Source organism: Oryctolagus cuniculus, chromosome 11 (genome assembly GCF_051225735.1).
Source record: "Oryctolagus cuniculus isolate XC-2025 breed Fujian yellow rabbit chromosome 11, ASM5122573v1, whole genome shotgun sequence".
In the NCBI taxonomy this organism is placed as follows: Eukaryota; Metazoa; Chordata; class Mammalia; order Lagomorpha; family Leporidae; genus Oryctolagus; species Oryctolagus cuniculus.
The window spans coordinates 20,588,249-20,607,980 of NC_142877.1; the positions used below are offsets into that span (position 1 = coordinate 20,588,249).

Below are 19,732 nucleotides of genomic sequence, written 5' to 3' on the forward strand. Positions count from 1 at the left end.
TCTTCCAGGCCAGTTCTCTGCTGTGGCCTGGAAGTACAGTGGAGGATGGTCCAAGTGCTTGGGCCCTGTACCCACATGGGAGACCAGGAGAAGCACCTGGCTCCTGGCTTTGGATCAGCACAGTGCACCGGCCACATTGCACTGGCCGCCGTGGCCGTTGGAGGTTGAACCAACGGCAAAGGAAGACCTTTCTCTCTGTCTCTCTCTCTCTCTGTCCACTCTGCCTGTCAAAAAAAAAAAAAAAAAAAAAATCACCCCGGTGACCCCAGAGCCCACTGTGGGATGTGGATTTTTTTAAAGATTTATTTATTTATATGGAAATCAGACTGATGAGAGAGAGGGAGAGATGCAGAGAGAGAATCTCCCATCTGCTGGTTCACGCCCCAAATGGCTACAACAGCTGGGTAAGGCCGGGCTAAAACCAGGAACCTGGAACTCCATCCAGGTCTCCCACCCGGTGGCAGGGGCCCAAGCACGTAGGCCATCCTCTGCTGCTTCCCCCGCGCCTTGGCAGGGAGCTGGATCGGAAGGGGAGCAGCCGGGACTCGAACCGGAGCTCCAGCGTGGGAGGCTGCATCCCCAGCAGCACCCTGGTGCCTGCCCCGGTGGGACGATTGCTGATCACGATGCAGGATTTCACGAGGAAGCGAATGGGCCGTTCTTCCCCAGGGCTGTCCATTCGCTCCCGAGAGGCAGGACGAAGCCAGGTCCGACCTCTCCCCACGTCGCGAGGTCCTGTCCCGCGTCCAGGCCTGTGCTGGGCTGCAGGCACAGCCCCTGCACGTCCGGGATGAGAAGACCCTGGGGGGCAGGGAGTGGCTTGAGGACTTCTCAAAGGAGCGGGGACATTGGAGCTGGGCTTTGAAGAACAGATAGGAGTTTGCTTTAGGGACCGTCCTGAGCAGAAACCCCAAGGCGGGGACATTTGTCCTCTGGCCTTGGCGTGACTTGTGTGTGAGGGAGCCCCAGGGAGTGAGACGGAAGCAGCCCACAGCTCACAGCACCGGATGGACGCAGTAGGGAGCCAGGAAAGCATTCAAGCCAGCATGGAGAGAGACCTGTGCCAAACCCCAGACGGGGAGCAGAGGGCAGACAGGGGAGTCCCTGGAGATGTCAGGTGTGTGGGGGGTGGGGAACTCCATGGCGGGAGACAAGGAGGCCGCGCTGCTTTTGGCTGAGGTAACTTGAATTGCAGGGGTGAGAAGGTCTGGGCGGCAGTGTGGTCGGAAGCGCATTCAAAGGAGCTGAAGTAGGAAGTGCAAAAGCCCTGAGGCAGCGAGCTCGAGAGAGGAAATCAAAGGGGGTGGGGCGGACGTGAAGGTTCCGCTGTGCCAAGGGCCTGGCAGGATTCCCGGAGTCATGGAATTTAGTGTCACCGTCTGCCTGGGTTCCCGGCCGGGCAGTGTGTGGGGGCGGGCTCTGGAGGCTGAGCCAGGCCTCCAGGGAAATGGAGATCTGGCAAGCACAGGAGGGTAAGGGGCAGTGGCAGGGCCTGAGGGGACTCAGGGAAGGGAAGCCCCAAGCAATGTGGGCCCTACTGCAAGTTCCCGGGTCCCTGTCCCCTCTCCCCTGCACTCAGGTCCTGAAAGTCTCGTCCTGCCCCACCCCCTCCTGGGCCGGGAGACGTAGCTGTTGGGGGTTTCCAGGCAGGCTTCCTGGAGGAGGCGACTCCTCAGCTGCCTCATCCTCCTGTGGTTTCCTCTGACGCAGTTTGAGGACGGGATCCTGGACACCTGCCTGATGCTCCTGGACATCAACCCCAAATTCCTGAAGGACTCCGGCCGCGACTGCTCGCGCCGCAGCAGCCCCGTCTACGTGGGCCGGGTGGTGAGCGGCATGGTGAGTGGGCAAGTGGCAGGGCCGCCCGGGTCCCAGCAGACTGCTCCCTCCTCGTGGTGCAGAGGTGGTGCCCTGAGCTAGGTCCAGGGAGAGGGGAAGCTGAGATCATGGTGCATCTGTAAGTCATCAGTTCAGGAAATGTTCGCCACGTACCCAGCTCCGTCCTAGGTGCTGGGGACACGGCCGGGTACGCGTCATCCCAGGACCCCAACTTCATCCACTTGCATTCTGGAGGGCGGCTGGTACTGACCGAGGCCTCACACGACTTGGTATTAAGACGCTGCACACGCTGGAGGGGTCCAGGCATCTGAGAGTGGCCGCCGGCCTGTCCTCAGCGAGCGCCGGAGGACCCTCCCTAAGCCGGCAAGCGCTGAGCTGGTGGAGCCAGGAGGAGGGGGTTTTCCCAGCACAGGGTAGAGCTTGTGCGAAGGTCCTGGGGAGGCAAGGACTTTGGCAGGGTTGAGGGACAGGAGAGAGGTGGGCGTGACTGGAGTGAGTGGGGTACCTGAGAAGCAGCAGGTGCAGAGGTGGGCGGGGCCTTGTGGGCGCGGCTTCTATTCTCCTGGTTGTGGTGGTGTAGGGGGAATGCCTGAATCTGGGTGAGGGCCACAGTGGGTCTTGATAAAACTCGGATCTCACCGAGTCACGAGCCAGCCACCCTGAGCTCACAAGGCACACTCACACCTGCAGGTGCGCTTCTGTGTCCTCGGCACACCGCTGTGTGCCACACCACACCGTGGGCCTGGCACCTCCACCGGCTCGGGGGTCACCCTGACCCCAGGCTCAGCCCCTCACAACCCCCGCTGGTTGCAGGTCAACTGCAACGATGACCAGGGCGTGCTCCAGGGACGCTGGGACAACAACTACGGCGACGGCGTCAGCCCCATGTTCTGGATCGGCAGCGTGGACATCCTGCGGCGCTGGAGAGACTACGGCTGCCAGCAGGTCAAGTACGGCCAGTGCTGGGTCTTCGCTGCCGTGGCCTGCACCGGTGAGCTGGGGCCTGCCCTGGGAGGGGGCGTTCAGGAGACCCCAGGTCTGCTCCTGCCTCTTCCAATGTACTGTGTGGCCTCGAGTCTGTGGTCAGCCCTCTCTGGTCTTCTGTCCAGCAGCTACTTTTCAGGCAGCTGTTAGGATCAGGGGTATCACAGAGGAGGCTGTGTGGGCTCGGGGATGAGAATGGGGGCTCTGGAGCCAGGTGCACTGGAGTTAAAAATGCCCACTCTCCCACTCACTTGCTCAAGCAAGTGACTTCTTCTTTCTGGGCCTCAGTTCTCTGTTCTGTAGAATGGGTATAACAACAGGCCCTACCTCCTAGGGTTCTGCTTCGTGCAGAGGCCAGCCCAGGGTGGCCCGAACCAAGCACTGGGTTAGCTGTCAATCACTTGATGGCGGTACCACTATCAAAGATCAAGAGAGAGAAGGCATGGTTTAAAATGCAGAGGGAGAAGATAAAACAATGTAAAGCCAAAAAAAAATTAAACCTCAAAAATAGGATCTTGGCAATTTAAACCCCAAAAGTGTTGGCGACTGTTTCAGAGCTGCTGGGAGCCCAGGCTGAGTGCCAGTCCCCGCTGTGCCTCCACCCACCTGACTGCGCCCTCCGTGTGTGCGGGCTAAATCCTCACTCCTCTGAGCCTCAGCTGTGGGCTGCAGGAGGGGGTCTTGGTGTCCGAATGGCTGCGGGGGTTAACTGAGCCAATGTGGGGGAGGTGCAGAGCAGACTGGTGCAGCCCTGGACTCGGGAAACCTCCAAGGCTCCCAGACGCCATGAGCAGTGCTCAGCCCCCTGGGCAGAGGCTCGGGGAGCCCCCCCGCCGTGTCCCCCAGGCCAGCAGGCCAGTGGAGGTAGCACAGGCTCCCAGCTCGGCTGCCCTCGTCTGTTCCCCTGCCTGCCTGCCCGCTGGTCCCTTGTGACCTCTGAATTCCCCTTCCCTCTGGGAATCCCCTGTGCCCAGCCCCTCCCTGTGAGGGTCAGAGAGGCCTCGGGTTTTTGTCTTTGTCACCCCAGCTGGGGCTGCCTGGAGGCCCCGCGGTGGGCCATGCCCTGGGCTGGGCTCTCCAAGCCCGGCCAGGTCCCTGCTGTCTCCTCCTGTGGGTGGTAGGTGACGGAGCTGGAGACTTGGCCAAGTCCACGGGCTCCGGAGCCGCACTGCCCGGGCTGAACCCCAGCTCTGCCCCTAGCCCGGCTGGGCGAGACCAGGTGTCTCCACGCCTGTGTCCTCACCCGTACGAGGAGACGATGGTGACTGAGCTAACTGTCGCCCCAGGGAGGTGACGTCTGAGTCTGGAGATGCCACTTAGCAGGGACCCTGGCTTGGATGATGCTTGGGTTTGGGATTTTCCAGGGAAAGCTGGGATGCCCAAGTCCTCGGCTGGACCCCTGGGCAGTGCTTGGCACGATGGGACTGTGACCCACGTTGCTGTCCCCAAGTGCCTCCTCTGTGCTCGTCCTGCCCCGCCCAGGGCCTCTCGAGGAGTGGAGTCAGCACAGCGTCCCAGACATGCTGCTATTATTAGCGCCTCTTACTGCGGAGGATGGGGCTCCGAGAGGGGAAGTGGCTGGCCCAAGGTCACACAGCTGGACCGTGGCGCGGCTACGCTCAGTCCTGGGGCCACTCTGGCCCAACCCTGAAACGCCATCCCTGGGGCTCTGTGGGCAGCAAGACCAGGCCTCCCTGTCTCTGCAGCTGTGGCGTGCAGGACGCACCTGGGTTGGGACACAGCCTTGGGGAGGGCAGCAGTGGAGCCGGCCCCCGCCCAGGGCTCAGGCCACGGAAACAGGCAGGAGGTGAAGGGGCACAGCGCCTCCTCCCCCGCCCCCACCGAGCCCACCCCAGCGCCATCCGGGAAGCTCTCACTCCCCCCCCCCAACCGTGGGTGGCAGGCACAGGGCGAAGGTCACGTCCCCACCCTTCCTCAAAAGGAAAAGTAAAACCACGTCCCCCTGGTTAGGTTTTCTCAGGCTTTCTTTTTCACATCACCCTTTAGATACTAGTCCTTTACCCCGCCCTGAGGATCTGACTTTTCTAACGGACTTCAAAAGCATGCGTGAAAATAAGAGAGCTAAAATAATAATAATAAAAAATTAAAAAAATGAAAATAAGGGAGCTAGAGGCCCCGTAAGCCCCCCGCAGGAGCCCCCAGCACCCCTTTCGCAAGATCCCTGAGGTTCTCCCGCCTGGGCAGCTGAGCTGGGGGTGCCGGTGCCACTGAATACCCAGCCAGTATCCGCCTCGCTTAACCCCAGGTTGCAACATCAGCCCCTTTCCCAGCAGACAGAGTGTTGGCACAAACGCAGGGCCCTCCCCACGAGACTGAGGTCCTTGACCTGTGGCCTGACCGTGTTTGATGGGGTCATGGGCACTTAGAATGGGAATGACAAAGACGACCAGCTGTGCCGGGACTCTACACAGAGGGGGAAAGGAGGGACTGGGCCTGGCGGCCCAGAAGGAGCTAGGACTCCTGGCCTCTGTCCCCTCCACCTGCTCTGCTGTTCAGGCCCCGCCCTGGATCCTTCCCCCCCCGGGGGGGGGATTCATTCATTCCCTCCTTCCTCACCCTCCACCAGAGTCTGCGCAGGGCTGGGGCTGGGCCAGGACTATATCCTGAGATCTCTCACTGTGCCTGGAGCACTAACTTGAGAGTCCTTGGCAGTCCCCTGCATCGGCAGCGACAGTTGCGCTATGAGCGCCAACGATGGGGCAGCCAAGCCTGGCACAGCGGCCTCCCAGCAGAGGCAACAGCATGTGCCGATGGCCTGCGGCAGGCGGGAACGTGGAGTGCTGGGGCCAGTGTGGCTGGTGCGAAGCTTGCAAGGAGGTGGCTAGGGCTCAGATCCTGCAGGGCCAAGGGCGCTGAAGGCTCATCAGAGACGTGTTGATGTCAGAGTAGCATTTTAGCGTCTCCTGTGGTGGCTGGGTGTACAGGGGACAGGGTGGACAAGGGGTTATCAGTGAGGTGGGTGCCATTGGCCGGGCAAGAGGGGCTGGTGCACACCTTACCACCTAGACAAGGGCTACAGTGTCCCCTGGGTACAGGTGGGCATGCGGAGGCCCTGACCCCGGTCCCCCAACAGTGCTGCGGTGTCTTGGCATCCCCACCCGCGTGGTGACCAACTACAACTCGGCTCATGACCAGAACAGCAACCTGCTCATCGAGTACTTCCGCAACGAGTTCGGGGAGCTCCAGGGTGACAAGAGCGAGATGATCTGGTGAGGTGGGGTCCGGGGCGGGGCCAGGGCCCAGTGCAGATGGAGGACCCCACGGAGAGGAAACCTGGGGAGGCTGCCTGGAGGGGGTCACATTTGAATTGGGCCTTAGGAATTGAGAGGTATTTGGGCCGAGGGAAACAGGGCCTGGGGCGGGACAGCAGGGGCAGAGTCCTAGCACAGGCAGCAGGGAGTCTGGGTGGCAGGTTAGGGAGCTGGCCGCAGGTGTCACTCAGGGCTGTGCTGATCAGGGGCCAGGAGGGCTTAGGGTTGGGGGTAGGAGATGCGGCCAGAGGCTGGGCTGTGGTCCAGGCTGGTGGTGATGAGGTCTGAGCGGGGCGCCTGAGGGTTAGAAAGGAAGGTGGGAGCCAAGAAGGGAGGAGCTGCTAGGTGGGGGTGGGGCGGGCAGGGGCAGAGATGAGCTGAGAAGGCCCCAAGGGACAGGAGTGAGTACCGGGGTGGGAGATGGGGGAAGATCAGGGGGAGTCGAGAACTCACTGGGTTCAGTGGGACCCACAGTGGGTGGTCTGCCTGGAGGAGGTGACAGTGAGAGCTGTCAGTGTTCTGCTTTGTTTCCCCTCCAGGAACTTCCACTGCTGGGTGGAGTCGTGGATGACCAGGCCTGACCTGCAGCCCGGCTATGAGGGGTGGCAGGCCCTCGACCCGACGCCCCAGGAGAAGAGTGAAGGTAGGCAGGCGTGGTCCCAACACCTGGACGAGGAAACTGAGGCCTGGCGAGCTCACGGGGCTCACCCGGGCAGTGGCAGAGCTTGGATTCTGACCCAGAGACCCCGAGCCCCCGACCGAGCCTGGGGACCGAGCCTGGGGACCGCCTGTGTTGGGGAGAAGTGATTCAGAGAAGTCATTCTTTGAAGAAGCACAGAGGAAAAGACCAAACACAGCGTCTTCCTCCTCTCCCCTAAACACAATCATTAACATTCGCACACAGCTCCCAGCAACCTCAGCTCACACATCCGTGTGAGCGTGAGCGCGTGTGCGAGAGTGACAGCACGCCAGGACGCCAGCGCAAGATGTGGCAACACATACGGCCCCCTGCTCAGAATTTTTTTTTTTTTTTTTTTTTTTTGACAGGCAGAGTGGACAGTGAGAGAGAGAGACAGAGAGAGAAAGGTCTTCCTTTGCCGTTGGTTCACTCTCCAATGGCCGCCGCTGCAGCCGGCGCACCGCGCTGATCCTATGGCAGGAGCCAGGATCCAGGTGCTTTTCCTGGTCTCCCATGGGGTGCAGGGCCCAAGCACCTGGGCCATCCTCCACTGCACTCCCTGGCCATAGCAGAGAGCTGGCCTGGAAGAGGGGCAACCGGGATAGAATCCGGCGCCCCGACCGGGACTAGAACCCGGTGTGCCGGCGCCGCAAGGTGGAGGATTAGCCTATTGAGCCACGGCGCCGGCCCTGCTCAGAATATTTTAAAATGCATTGACTGCAATGCACAGGGTCACAAAGAGAAGCCAGCATAGTTATCACAAGGCCTCAATGAGAAACGTATGCTCTATGCGTGTTCACGCGACCGGCTCTAGTGGGGGTTGGTGACTTCCTAGCACAGCGAGAGAGGTGCGTAAGAGGCGTTTCCTGCTACCTCTGAACACTGCCAAGTGGCACGCAAGCATCTATAGTGCCTTTTTAAAAAAAACATTTATTTTATTTATTTGAAAGGCAGAGTAACAGAGAGGGAGGGAGAGAAAGATCTTGCATCTGCTGGTTCACGCCCCCAAAGAGCCGCAATAGTCAGGCCTGAGCCAGGTCAAAGCCAGGAGCCTGGAACTCCATCCAGGTCTCCCGGAGAGTGGCAGGGGCCCAAGTGCTGGGGCCATCTTCCGCTGTTCTCCCAGGCAGCTGGATCAGAAGCGGAGCAGCTGGGACTCGAACCAGTGCTCCCATATGGGATGCCAGTACTAATGGTGGCAGCTTAACCCACTGAGCCACAGTGCTGGCCTCAATCCGTGTGTGGTTCTTGTGGGTGATGAGTCACAGGCACTCCCAAGGCTACTGAGGTTTGTTGCTGGCTTTTGCAATCACAGTAAAGTGTTAGCAAAGTGTAGTGGAAGTAAAAATGGCATTGTTTTCCTGTCCAAGTTCATGGTCCCTTAAATTCTGCTGGCAGCGCCTTCGTGGTCTGTGGACCCGGTGCCCTGCACGCGGCCCTGTTCCTCAGCTTGGTTCGTTCTCCATGCAGCATTAGCATTTCTCCAGTGGATGGCTTTCTGTGATCTGAGTTTCAGTTTATGTCACCATGTGCCACCATGCGGGCTGTTGAAACGTGCCTTCCCAGCCGGAGTCCCTAGCCTCAAAGCCTGTGTGTGAGATGGTTGCAAACCAGCCTGAGATAAAAACCAGGAGTCACGTTCCTTTGGCAACACACACTGCCTTTGGCCCCCAGCATGAGCAGTACTTGGGGCAGGTGCACCCTTGCCTATCGGGCTACCTGCCGCTTTGCTCCGTTAGCTCCTTAGGATGCCTGGGGACAAACTTCTATTCCATTCATCAAATTCATGCATCACATTTAGTTTGTGCAGAGAGCTTTATGTCTGTAACTCATGTTCCAAATATACCCTGCCCCCGCCTTGAAGCTGCAGCTCAGGGAAGGTAATGATCACCCCCAAAGTCCCACAGCAAATAAGGGCCGAGCTGGGACTTGAACCCTAAGAGCCAGACCTCACAGTCTCTGTTCTAATCCCTCACTCCACAGTGGTCCCACAGTCACAGGGTTGCGTGGCTTTGAGACAGTTTTTGTCGCCGAGTTGTACAGGGTTTGGAGGACACTAGCCTCCCCTCGGCCCAGCTTGTCTCTTCCCCCTTCTCCCCTGCGCCCAGGGACATACTGCTGTGGCCCCGTTCCGGTTCGCGCCATCAAGGAGGGTGACCTGAGCACCAAGTACGACGCACCTTTTGTCTTCGCCGAGGTCAACGCCGACGTGGTGGACTGGATCCAGCAGGAAGATGGGTCCATGCACAAATCCATCAACCACTCCCTGGTGGTGGGGCTGAAGATCAGCACGAAGAGTGTAGGCCGCGATGAGCGTGAGGACATCACCCACAACTACAAGTACCCGGAGGGTAGGTGCCCGCGCTCCCGCAGACAAGCCCAGCGGGCACGCGCATGTCACTTCTGCAGCCATGACTGGTGCATGCATTCTGTTTGAAGAAAGTTCACAGAGCCCAGGGAGAGTAAAGCCCCAGCCTGTAGCACCAGCATCCCGCAAGGGCACCGGTTTGAGTCTCAGCTGCTCCACTTCCAACCCAGCTCCCTGCTAATGCGCCTGGGAAAGCAGTGGAGGATGTCCAAGTGCCTGGGCCCCTGCACTGATTCACTCCTCACACGGCTGCAACGGCTGGGGCTGGGCCAGGCCGAATCCAGGAGCTTTCAGGCCTCCCACATGGGTGCAGGGGCCCAAGGACTTGGACTATCTTCCACTGCTTTCTCAGGCACATTAGCAGGGAGCTGGATCGGAAGTGGAGCAGTTGGGATGGAACCCGTGCCCAGATGGGATGCTGGCTTTGCAGGTGGAGGCTTAACTTGCTATGCCACAGCGCCGGCCCCTTTAGTTTATTTTTAAAAATTGGATTCGAGCCCATCCAACAGCCAATTCACTATGGTAGATGTTTTCCAAGCATCCGTGTGTGCCCCGCATGGTGGTGCCCACAGACCACGGTCCTGCCGTCCGAGCCCCCCTGGAGCTGCAGGGCCGAGGGAAGCTTGAGTGCTCAGCCGGGAGGGAGAAAGCAGGAAACGGTGCTCTCCCTGGCCTTGGCGAGGGCTCGAGCCGGGGTTTGCCAGGAGAAAAAGATACATGTACCTAATAACACTGCGGGGCAGGCGAGAATAAAAGGTGCCCAGGAGAGGGGTAAAGGGCGGGGGGAAGGGACGTCCCGCCCCCTGGAGAGCTGGACCAGCAGAGAAGGGGGGGGAAGGGCTTCGGGCAGAAGTGCTTCCTGTGCGAGCGCTCGGCAGTGAGCAAGTCTGCATCGTGTTCACACCAAGGGTGCACCAGGCACTGGGTGTGACAGAAATAGGTAAAACACAGGTTTAGCCCTGGAGCAACTCAAGGAGCTAAACACGTAAACAGAAAATAACCAGGGGAAGGGGTGGTCAGAGAAAGCTTCCTGGAGCAGGAGTCACTGGGGGCCGGGTTTTGAGGGATGCCTAGAAGTTGACGCTCTGTCCTCCTCCCAGCCCAGGAACGAGGGGAGCAGCTCATTCAGGGCTGCTCCGGGTCACAGGACTGCGAAGCCAGCACCTGGCCCTTCCCATGGAGCCCACATTCCAACTGTGGGTGGGGCTCTCTTCTCTCCCCACAGGGTCCCAGGAGGAGAGGGACGCCTTCACCAGGGCCAATCACCTGAACAAGCTGGCCGAGAAGGAGGAGACGGGGGTGGCCATGAGGATCCGCGTGGCCGAGAGTATGAGCATGGGCAGCGACTTCGATGTCTTCGCCCACATCACCAACGACACGGCCGAGGACCGCGCCTGCCGCCTCGTGTTGTGTGCCCGCACCGTCAGCTACAACGGGGTCCTGGGGCCCGAGTGTGGCACCAAGGACCTGCTCGGCCTCGCCCTGGAGCCCTACTCTGGTAAGGCCCCGAGCTCCTGGGCGCTGCCGGGGTGCCCCCGGGGATGCTGACCTGGCCTTGACTCGGGGTCGGTGTCCTGAGCGCTGTTCTCATCACACACGTGGCAGGGCCAGTCCATCACTGCCCCCGTTTGCCAGATGAGGAAACGGAGGCAGAGAGGTGACGCCATGGTTCCCAAGGTCACATCGCCAGGAAGTGACGGGTTCCGAGATCTGAACCTGCCCTTGCGGGCAAAGGTTCATGGAGAACGGAAGCACAGCCCACGTCTGTCCTGCTGCCCACATTTCTGAAATCATTCTTTCCTAACACACGTTTTCCAGAGGTTCTTGGAAGAGCCCTCGCACCGTCTTAGTTCATCTCCTTTCATCCCCGTGACCCCAGCTGCTTCCCCAGTCCCTCTGCTGGCCTGCCAGCTGCTCCTCGCTCCTTGGGGGCCTCTGCCCGCCACCCCTGCTGCACCGTCCTATGGCCTGGACGCTGTGGGCCTCAGGGGGACAAGGCTGCAGCTGGCATCACCCGTGCAACTCCTCACACGGCACGGGAATCCTCCTGGCTGTGCTGTCCAGGGCGGGACCCCCGGCTCTGTGCTCTCCTGGCTCCAAGCCCCATTGCCCACTAGTACCACTGCAGAGTTAAAGTTATACTTTTGTCGGCTCTGAGGCAAGGTAGCCATTGGTGGCCAGAAGCTGCCGTGTTGGACCAAAGAGCTCAGACAGCAACAGCAAGGGGGTGTCCAGGCCTATGTGGGGGTGTCTTCTCCCTGGCCTGGCTGCCCTGCCAGGCAGATCCCTTCCCAGGGAAATCCTGGAGACAGATGAGCCAGCCCTCAGCCCTGCCAAGAGCCCTGTAGCTCAAGCCCCTGGTCCCTCTGCTGTGGCTGCAGGCTTTGTCACAGTGCCCGGTGATCTTCCTACCATTGTTTGGAGGCCCTCAGGTCACGCAGTGAGGCAGTGCAGAGCAGTGTCCCCCCACCCCGCCAGCAGCCCAAGCCCCCTCCTCTCCCACAAGCTGGCAGCGGGGTCCTGGGGCCGGGGGAGCATGTGGCTGTCCTCTGCGGGGCCCCCTGACCAAGCAGAGCATCACTCCTGGGGACCCTCTCTGTCACCAGGGCCGATGGCCACTTCCCTGCACCTACACGACAGTGCAGAACATTGCAGGGGTAAGAGGTTGTACACACAGTAGGCATTCAACACGTGGGACCCGCTAGGAACCCAGGTGGATCAGGTTCTGTGCTTATGGCCTCCACCGCCTACCCCCTACCCCGTCCCGCCTGCAGAGCCAGTACTAGTCCCTCTCATTGCTATGGTCACCTCTGCCTCCGTCCTTGACCGCCACGGGCTGGCGCACTGGGCACGGCCTCTGAGTCCCTGAGAAAGCCGCTCTGTGGTCTTGACAGTGCCACTCCTGCCTTTTCCGTCTTGGCCCCGCTGTGGCACTCCTGCAGCCGCACCCTTGGGGCAGAGCCCTTGGCACTGGGCCCTGACACTCACGCTGTTGAAAGATCTATTTAGAAGCTTTCAGTCTTGCCTCTGCCGTCTTCAAAATGACAGCCTTGGGCAAACATGCTCTCTGAGCCGCAGTTATACCCATCTGTGAAACGGGACGACAGCATACCCGCCCGTGAGGGCTGAGAGAAGAGGGGCGCTCAGGGAACTTCTGGAGGGCGCAAAAGGGTGCTGGGGTGAGCAGGGAGCAGAGGCGCAGGGAGCCCCCGAAGCCCCACCCAAGGCTCTTTCGTCAACACCTGCTGTCCCAGGTGGTGCTGGTGGCTCTGAGCTCGGTGGTTCCTGGGTCCCTGCCATGGTGCCGGTGTGGAAAGGACTTGGCCCTCGCGTCTGGTTCCAAGTCCCAGAGTCAGGGGCAGGGTCCGTCCCCGAGTGTGTGCAGTGGTCAGGGCACTGACGTTCGGCTTCCCGCGGTCTTCTGGCCGCAGCCCTGGGTGATTCTCTTGGCCATGCCAGGTCCCAGGCCCCCTTGGCTGGGCCCCCAGCCCCTTTGAACACACACCTGTCAGCTCCTTCTCTGCGCTTCCCAGGAGAGGAAGCGGCTTTCCTGGAATGTGTGGCAGGAGCTGAACCCAGGCCTGGGCCACAGCTGCCAGATGATTCCCTCCTTGGCCTCTGGGAGTCACCCCTGGCCTCCCAGAGACCATCAGGCAGCACTGGGGACATTGTTCTGCCCTGGCTTTGTGTCTGTTCTGGCGATGTGCCCACATCATAGGGGCCCCGCCTGGGGACAGCAGGGCGGGTGGGCAGAGGGCCGTTCATGGCTCATGCTGTCCATGCTGTCTGCTCTCCAAAGCCAGGCTCGCCCCGAGGGCGCCTCTCTCGCCCCACCCCCTCCCTCCCACCTCCCAGACTGCATTTCAGCTGAGTTGCTTGTTATTCTTTGCCGATAAGATCTGGGGGCTTTCCATGTGCTCAGGGACAGGAAGCCAAGCCCGGGGCAGCTGAATGGAATCCAGGAGCCCCCAGCCCTGCCTCCTCCTCCTTTGCTGTCTCCTCCCTTCCCGCTTCACTCTTCTCTCTCCTCCCATACCTCCCCAGGTGGCCCCAGGCACCTCCTAGAACAGGCACCTCCGCACAGCGGCCTGGCCCCGAGGTCAAGGCTGCAGTCAGGGCCTTGGCCCGTGGCTCTCAGAAGTCCCGTCCTCCCTGGTCCCCGCCTCCTGGAAAAGTCAACAGCTGGGGCCGTCTGCAGGCTCCTGGAGGACAGCGTTTGCCTTCTTTCCTGCGGAGCCGCTCAGACTTTCCATTCGGCTCCGCCAGGTCCTGCGCGGTCATTTTCACTCTGTCCTTCCTGGCACAGAAGTTGGGTTTTGCCCCCTGGCTCGCGTCATTTGGTCAGAGGTGGGAGCAGACCCGTGCTGGGATCCAAAGGGCCGGAGACGCCATCGCAACACGGCCCACCCGCGTGCACTGAGAGAGGGGCCGTCTCTCGGCTCTCAGGCCTCCAGCTGAGCTCGGGTGCCAGCCGATCCCCGGCATCTGGGTCCCGCTTGTCGCTCTGTGACTGGACACTCAGGCCCTGGCCTCAGAATGCCCAGCGGTTCACGGTACCACTGCACGACCTTGCTGGCCAGCCTCCAGCATGGCCAGTCTGCAGCAGGTACTGATGAGAAGTTGCCCTACGCAGTACGGCCAGGCAGGGTAATGACGGGGGTGCACATGGCTGCGTGGACAAGGCACCAACGGCCGAAGTTTGGGGAGTGCTGGCCTGGGGAGGGGAGGAGGAGGGCAGAAGGCAGAGAAAGGAGGCAGCAGCCTCTCTGCCGACCTGGCTCTGGTTCCGCTCCCAGCACCAGGGAGCCCAAAGAGCACCCCCAGGCTCCTGCTTGCCAGGGAAGCCCAAGGGGTAAAAGGGATCTGCCCAGGGGTCTCTGGGAGGAGGAGGGGAACAAGCAGGGCCTGGACAAGGCCTGTGGATTCTCAGGCCCACGCTCTTGTCTGCCTCCTGGACCCTGGTGCCCTCGGGCCTCAGTGTTCTTGTCAGGAAAATGGGGCTCAAAATCACACTTCACTAGTCTGGGGTGGGAGGGCTTGGCCCTGCCAGCTTCTTTGTCACCCGCTGTCACTATGTGAGGGTGGAAGTTGTGTCCCCAGGCTCAGGCAGTGGCCAGAGCCAGCAGCCAGGTCTCCCGGTGGGAGCGTCTAGTGGCAGAGGTGTGTCTTCATCTGTAGAATGGGCACAGTCCCGTCAAGGTGAGCCCCAGTCCAGAGAGGGCCGACTGTGCCCTGGGCTCTAGACTGTCCCACAAACGCACGCACGGTTCATCCCGGCTGCCCACCCGGGCAATGAGACTGCACCTGTCTGGGCCTCTGTTTCTTCACCTGTTAAGTCATGTGATGATAAACATACAGCCTTTTGGAGGAGGAGAAGGTGGTGGGAGGTAGCGTCGTGCCACGGGTCAGCTCTGATCCCCTCCCCCTGCCCCATGATGTGGCACCAGCACCCAGGGTGTGTGGAGAGGGGAGGGTCTTCCCTGCCCCCGCCCAGTTAAGCCTTCCCGCACCCTCCTGCACCAGGGTGAACACTGAGGACCTGGGCACGGAGGGCCTTGATCAAGGTCACGCGTTAGCAGCACCAGAAGCAGGATTACAACCCAAGCGTGTCAGAGCCTGGGCACTTCCCCCACCAGCCGCCCTGCCTCCCGCCCCAGCTCCTCCCTGGGGACCCTGGAGCCAGGACAGGCAGGGGCAGGCCTGGTCTGTCCAGGCACTTGCAGCTGAGACCTCCAGCAGCCTCCTTCCCCTCTCTGTGCCTGGTGGGGTTGGGAGAGGAGGGGTGGGAGCAGTGTCGTGGCGCAGTCATGAGCTCCCCCCTCCCCTCCCTCCCGTGCAGAGAAGAGCATCCCCCTGCGCATCCTGTACGAGAAGTACCGGGACAGCCTGACACAGTCTAACCTCATCAAGGTGCAGGGCCTCCTCATCGAGCCAGCTGCCAACAGCTACGTGCTGGCCCAGAGGGACATCTACCTGGAGAATCCCGAAATCAAGATCCGGGTAAGGGCCAGGCGGGGCGGGGGGTGGGATGTACCTGCTTCCTTGCAACCTCAAGATGGTCTTTGGTGCCTCGGGGGTCCCCAACTCCTAGCCGCATCAGGGGAAAGCATCCAGAAGCCGGAAGAATTTGGGGCTTGTAGCGCCGGGGACTGGAGCTAGGGTCCTGAGATGCAGAGATCTCAGGGTCACGCTCAGGCTCGACCCCTGGCCCCAGGGCCTTGGTGACGCTGCTGGGGCAGAGCGAGGCTGGAGGTGAGGGGCACAGACTCTGGCGCTTGACCACCTGGGCTTGTGACTGGGTGGCCCTGGCCATGTTACTGAGCCTCTGTGCCTCCGTTCGTTCACCTGCTGGCAACTAGGGGTGTTGTAAGGCCTCACATGTCGTAAGTGCAGGCACAGGAAGCATCCCGAGCCCTGCCCAGCACAGGATAAAAGCTGCTCCTTCCACCACCACCGTCTCCATCATAGTGATTTACTCGGAGGAGTCACAGCCCCAGTCCCCTGTAAGTGGTCGCCTGCTCGGACTGGCACGCGGGAGCCCAGTCACTTCTCACAAAGGGCTTTTCTCTCTCGTGCACAAACCAAGGCTCAGAGAAGGCAGTAAGTGCCTGAAGTCACACAGCCTGTGACCTTTTACCTAGAACACGGGGGCACTTCGTGCATCCCCTCAGGCACACGGAGCCTCACTGCAGATCCCCAGAGGAGACCTGCGCCGACGTCACCACCGTGGGTGTTTTCCAGGAGAGGAAACAGGCACAGAGCAGGGGGTGACAGTGACAGAGCTGGGTATGGCTTTGTTCAGCCAACACTGGGCCCAACGGCAGCAGTTACAGAGGTGGCCCAGGCTGGACCCTGCCTGCCCTGACGTCTGCCTCATCCCTGCCTCCTTCCAGGTGCTGGGAGAGCCCAAGCAGAACCGCAAGCTGGTGGCCGAGGTGTCCATGAGGAACCCGCTCACGGTGCCCCTGACAGGCTGCTCCTTCACAGTGGAGGGGGCCGGCCTGCTCAGGGAGCAGAAGACGGTGGAGATGTGAGTGCGAGTGCTCCAGCTGCGAGCCTGGGAGAGCCCGAGGGCGTGGGGCTGCCTCCCCCCATCGCTGTCCACTCCCAAACCCCTGCGGGCTGGAGCTCCTATCTCATTTCCCCTCTCAGCACTCACACCACGTGAGCTGTGTGCTGTGTGTCTTCACAAACAGGAACAGTGACTCATAAGGGGTCTTAAACAAGCTCAAGGAAAATGCAAATTATGAAAAAAATGCATGGATTTCAATTTTTTGCACCCAAATAAGCCTCTCTTTTAGTTCCATTTTCCATGAACTTGTTGAAGTCCCCTTGTATTTGGTCTCCAAGCACCTAACTCAGTACGTGAGTGCTCACATGAACACAGATCTCTGCACTCTACATACATGTGCATGTATCACACATATCTACACACATATGTATATGTAAAGGTATACTTCTACTTTTTAAATTTTCATTTATTTTGTTTATATGAAACAGAGAAGGAGACAAAGAGACAGAAACAGACAAACAGAGCTCCATCTCCCCAAATGCCTAGAGTGGCCAGGGCTGGGCCAGGCTGATGCTAGGAGTTGTAAACTGGGCCGCAGGGGCCCAAATACTTGAGCCATCCCCTGCTGCCTCCCCAGGGTGCGCATCAGCAGGCGGCTGGAATTGGGAGTGGAGCCAGGACTTGACACAAGCACCGCAAAGTGGGATGCAGGCATCCGGAGCGGCGTCTAATCACTTTACCAAACGCTCACCCCCACTTCTTATTTTTGCTCTTCTACTTCCATACCTGTGCAGTAAAGGGCACAGACCATGTGTGTGCAGCCCAACGCACTTGCACACATGGGGCCACCTGTGCCTCAAGTGCACTCCCCACACCCCTGCCCACACGGGCACACACTAGGTTCTCTGGGAGGGAGACTGTCCAGGGCCCACTGCACTCTTGCTGATGCCAGCTCTACATTTGCAGCAGCTCTGTGCTCAGTCCTCGGCGCCAGCCAGGCCTGGGCCTGCTCCTCACCTTCTTCCTGTCTCTCTGCAGCCCAGACCCCGTGGAGCCAGAGGAGGTGGTCAAGGTGAGGGTGGACCTGCTGCCGCTGCACGTGGGCCTGAGCAAGCTGGTGGTGAACTTCGAGAGCGACAAGCTCAAGTCCGTGAAGGGCTTCCGGAACATCATAATCGGCCCCTCCTAAGGGGCCTGCGCACTGCCCCCAGCCTGCGGAGAGCCCCCAGTTTGATACTAATCCTTACCCCAAGTTAATAAGCGATTTTTGCCCCTTCTTGGGCCCACAGCCTAGGGCAGGGGTGGGCTGCCAGGGGGACCCTTCGGAATGGGATGTACCCTGACAGCTGTCCTGTCCACCTCTGCCAGCCTAGTCCCCCACCCATGCCCCTTAACCATGAGGACTGTTCCATGCCATCACACTAGGAATCTTGAACCTTGACTGGCCACGGCTGGGGTGGGGGAGGAGGGAGCCATACCTCCCTACCCAGCCCAGGTAGCACCTGGGAAGCCCGTGATGGCTGCCACATTGTTGGATCTACTGCCAGCCCCCCTGGAGTGGGCACAAAAGGGGCAAAAGTGTGCCTGCTGGGTGGCACTGCCTTCCCTCTGTGGTCCTCAGCTACCCTTTGCATGTGATGGAACTGCTTATCTCCAAGTGCCTGATGCTGTGTCGCCCAGCCTTGTAAATAACCCCAGGGTCCGTTCCCTGCACCTGCAAGCCTTGGGCCCTGGGCCCACAGTGCTCCTGAGAGTGAAACAATGAGCCCTGAGCCCAGGTGCTGCCCTTCAGATCTCAGTACTAGGGAAGAGCCCTGGGTGCTTGGACTCCCAGGAGCCTTAGCTGTGTATGCTGGTCACTGCCCAGTGAGGCGGTGCTTTGGGCGCAGCCCTTGCCCCTAAATTGTCATCTCCGGCTCTATCTCCTGCTCTGTGTGACTGGGCCTCCCTCAGGCTGGAAGGGGGTGTGGGAGAGATGAGGTCACAGTCACCAGGGTCCCCAGAATCCCAGAGAGGAACTTGGGGAAAACCGCACTGGTGCACTTGGAATAGTTTCTGTTTCGCACGGGGAAGAATCACAAAATGAGCCACTGTGCGCATGTTCTGTGTAGACGTAGCTCTGGTTCTCTATGGTTTTGCAAGCTTTGGGGTTCCAAGCAGGCAGTGGATGTGCTTTTGAACCACAAGGAGCAAGCACTGAAATAAAAGAGCTTATCTTCCGCACTCAAGCGAGTCTGCTCGGTTATGAGCCTGTGGGGGCGGGTGGGCTCGCTCACACCCGGGCCAGCCGTGCCCTGCCGAGGAGCCTCGGCCTCTCACCAGGTCTTTGTTTTGCTGTCCACCAACAAGCCATGTTTCGACAACAGTGAGCTTCCTGTATTCCGGGAGCACCCTGTGCAGGTGTCTACCTCTTAGCTTCCAAATGTGAAGCTCCCCAAGCCACAAGTGCCCTTCCTTGTCCTTGCCTGTTTTGCGAACTTCTACTCATTCTATAATGCTTAACACCAAAAGCACCTCTTCCATGAAGGTCTCCCTGACTTCTTCTCAAGCCCCCAGAGTGCTAAAATATGGATCCACCCCAACATTTATTCCAGGGAATTTTAGGTACACATTGGCATATCTGCCTCCCTTCCCCATCCTATCTGAAGTCTTCAAGGGCAGGACCAACTGTCTCTTAAATACACACGAGTAAATGCTGACTTGAACAATGTGTTTCAGACCAGCACTTCTAACCCAAGTGTAATGTGAGCCACAACTATAAGTCACATACTCGTGTGTAACAGAATTTTCTAGCAGCCGCATTAAAGCGTAAAAAGGAACAGAAGAAATCAGTCTTAATGATGTGCTATATTTAACCCATGATGTCCAAAATATTATTTCAACTTGTAATCAACATAAACAGTATTAGTGAGACATTTTGCATTCTTCTCTTCCTGCTAAGTCTTTGGAACACGGTGTGGATCTTACACTGACAGCTCATCTCAGCTGTGTCTCAACAGCTCAGGATCCCCACGTGCCAGGGCCACTGTATAGGATGTCACTGGGACCCTATGAGTCTATGAGTACAGGGGCTTGGCATTCCTCTCACCCCCACCAATGAGGCACTAATGAATATCTGCTGAATCAGGAGATGAGGGGGCATGGCCTCTGCCCTCAGGGTACTTCCATAAAAATAAACCAAGATAAGGGCAAGCGTTTTGCTCAGCGCTCAAGATGGGGCTCGGCTTGCCTCCTCTCACAGCAGAGTGCTTGCTTCAAGTCCCCCAGCTCTGCTTCCAGTCCCAGCTTCCTGCTAATGAGCACTGTGGGAGGCAGCAGGTGATGATGGCTCAAGTACTTGGGTCTCTGCCACCCATGTGGGAGACCAGATGGAGTTCCTGGCTCTTGGCTTTGGCTGACTCCGCCCTGGCTGTTATGGGCATTTGGGAAGTGAGTCAGTGGATAGAAGATATTGTTTCTCTCTCTCTTTCTCTCTCTCTCTCTCCCTCTCCCCATGACCCTGTGCCTCTCAAGTGAAAATAAATAAAATTTAACTGGAGATCAAAACACAGTATCACATTTTCTGGGTGCTGAATCCC

At 59.4% G+C, this 19,732-nt stretch overlaps 1 protein-coding gene across 1 annotated transcript in view; it reads left to right on the plus strand.

Moving 5' to 3' along the window:
• The window catches only part of TGM2 (transglutaminase 2), a 29,403-nt gene extending 11,021 nt beyond the window's left edge, over positions 1–18,382 (plus strand). The window contains exons 5-13 of the mRNA XM_008256006.5: positions 1,711–1,839; positions 2,653–2,830; positions 5,918–6,053; positions 6,635–6,738; positions 8,883–9,125; positions 10,368–10,640; positions 14,982–15,142; positions 16,036–16,172; positions 17,193–18,382. Of these exons, the coding sequence (XP_008254228.4) occupies positions 1,711–1,839; positions 2,653–2,830; positions 5,918–6,053; positions 6,635–6,738; positions 8,883–9,125; positions 10,368–10,640; positions 14,982–15,142; positions 16,036–16,172; positions 17,193–17,343 (1,512 nt within the window). The 3' untranslated portion in view covers positions 17,344–18,382. The remainder of the gene's footprint in view (positions 1–1,710; positions 1,840–2,652; positions 2,831–5,917; positions 6,054–6,634; positions 6,739–8,882; positions 9,126–10,367; positions 10,641–14,981; positions 15,143–16,035; positions 16,173–17,192) is intronic.
• Positions 18,383–19,732: the final 1,350 nt, after the last annotated feature.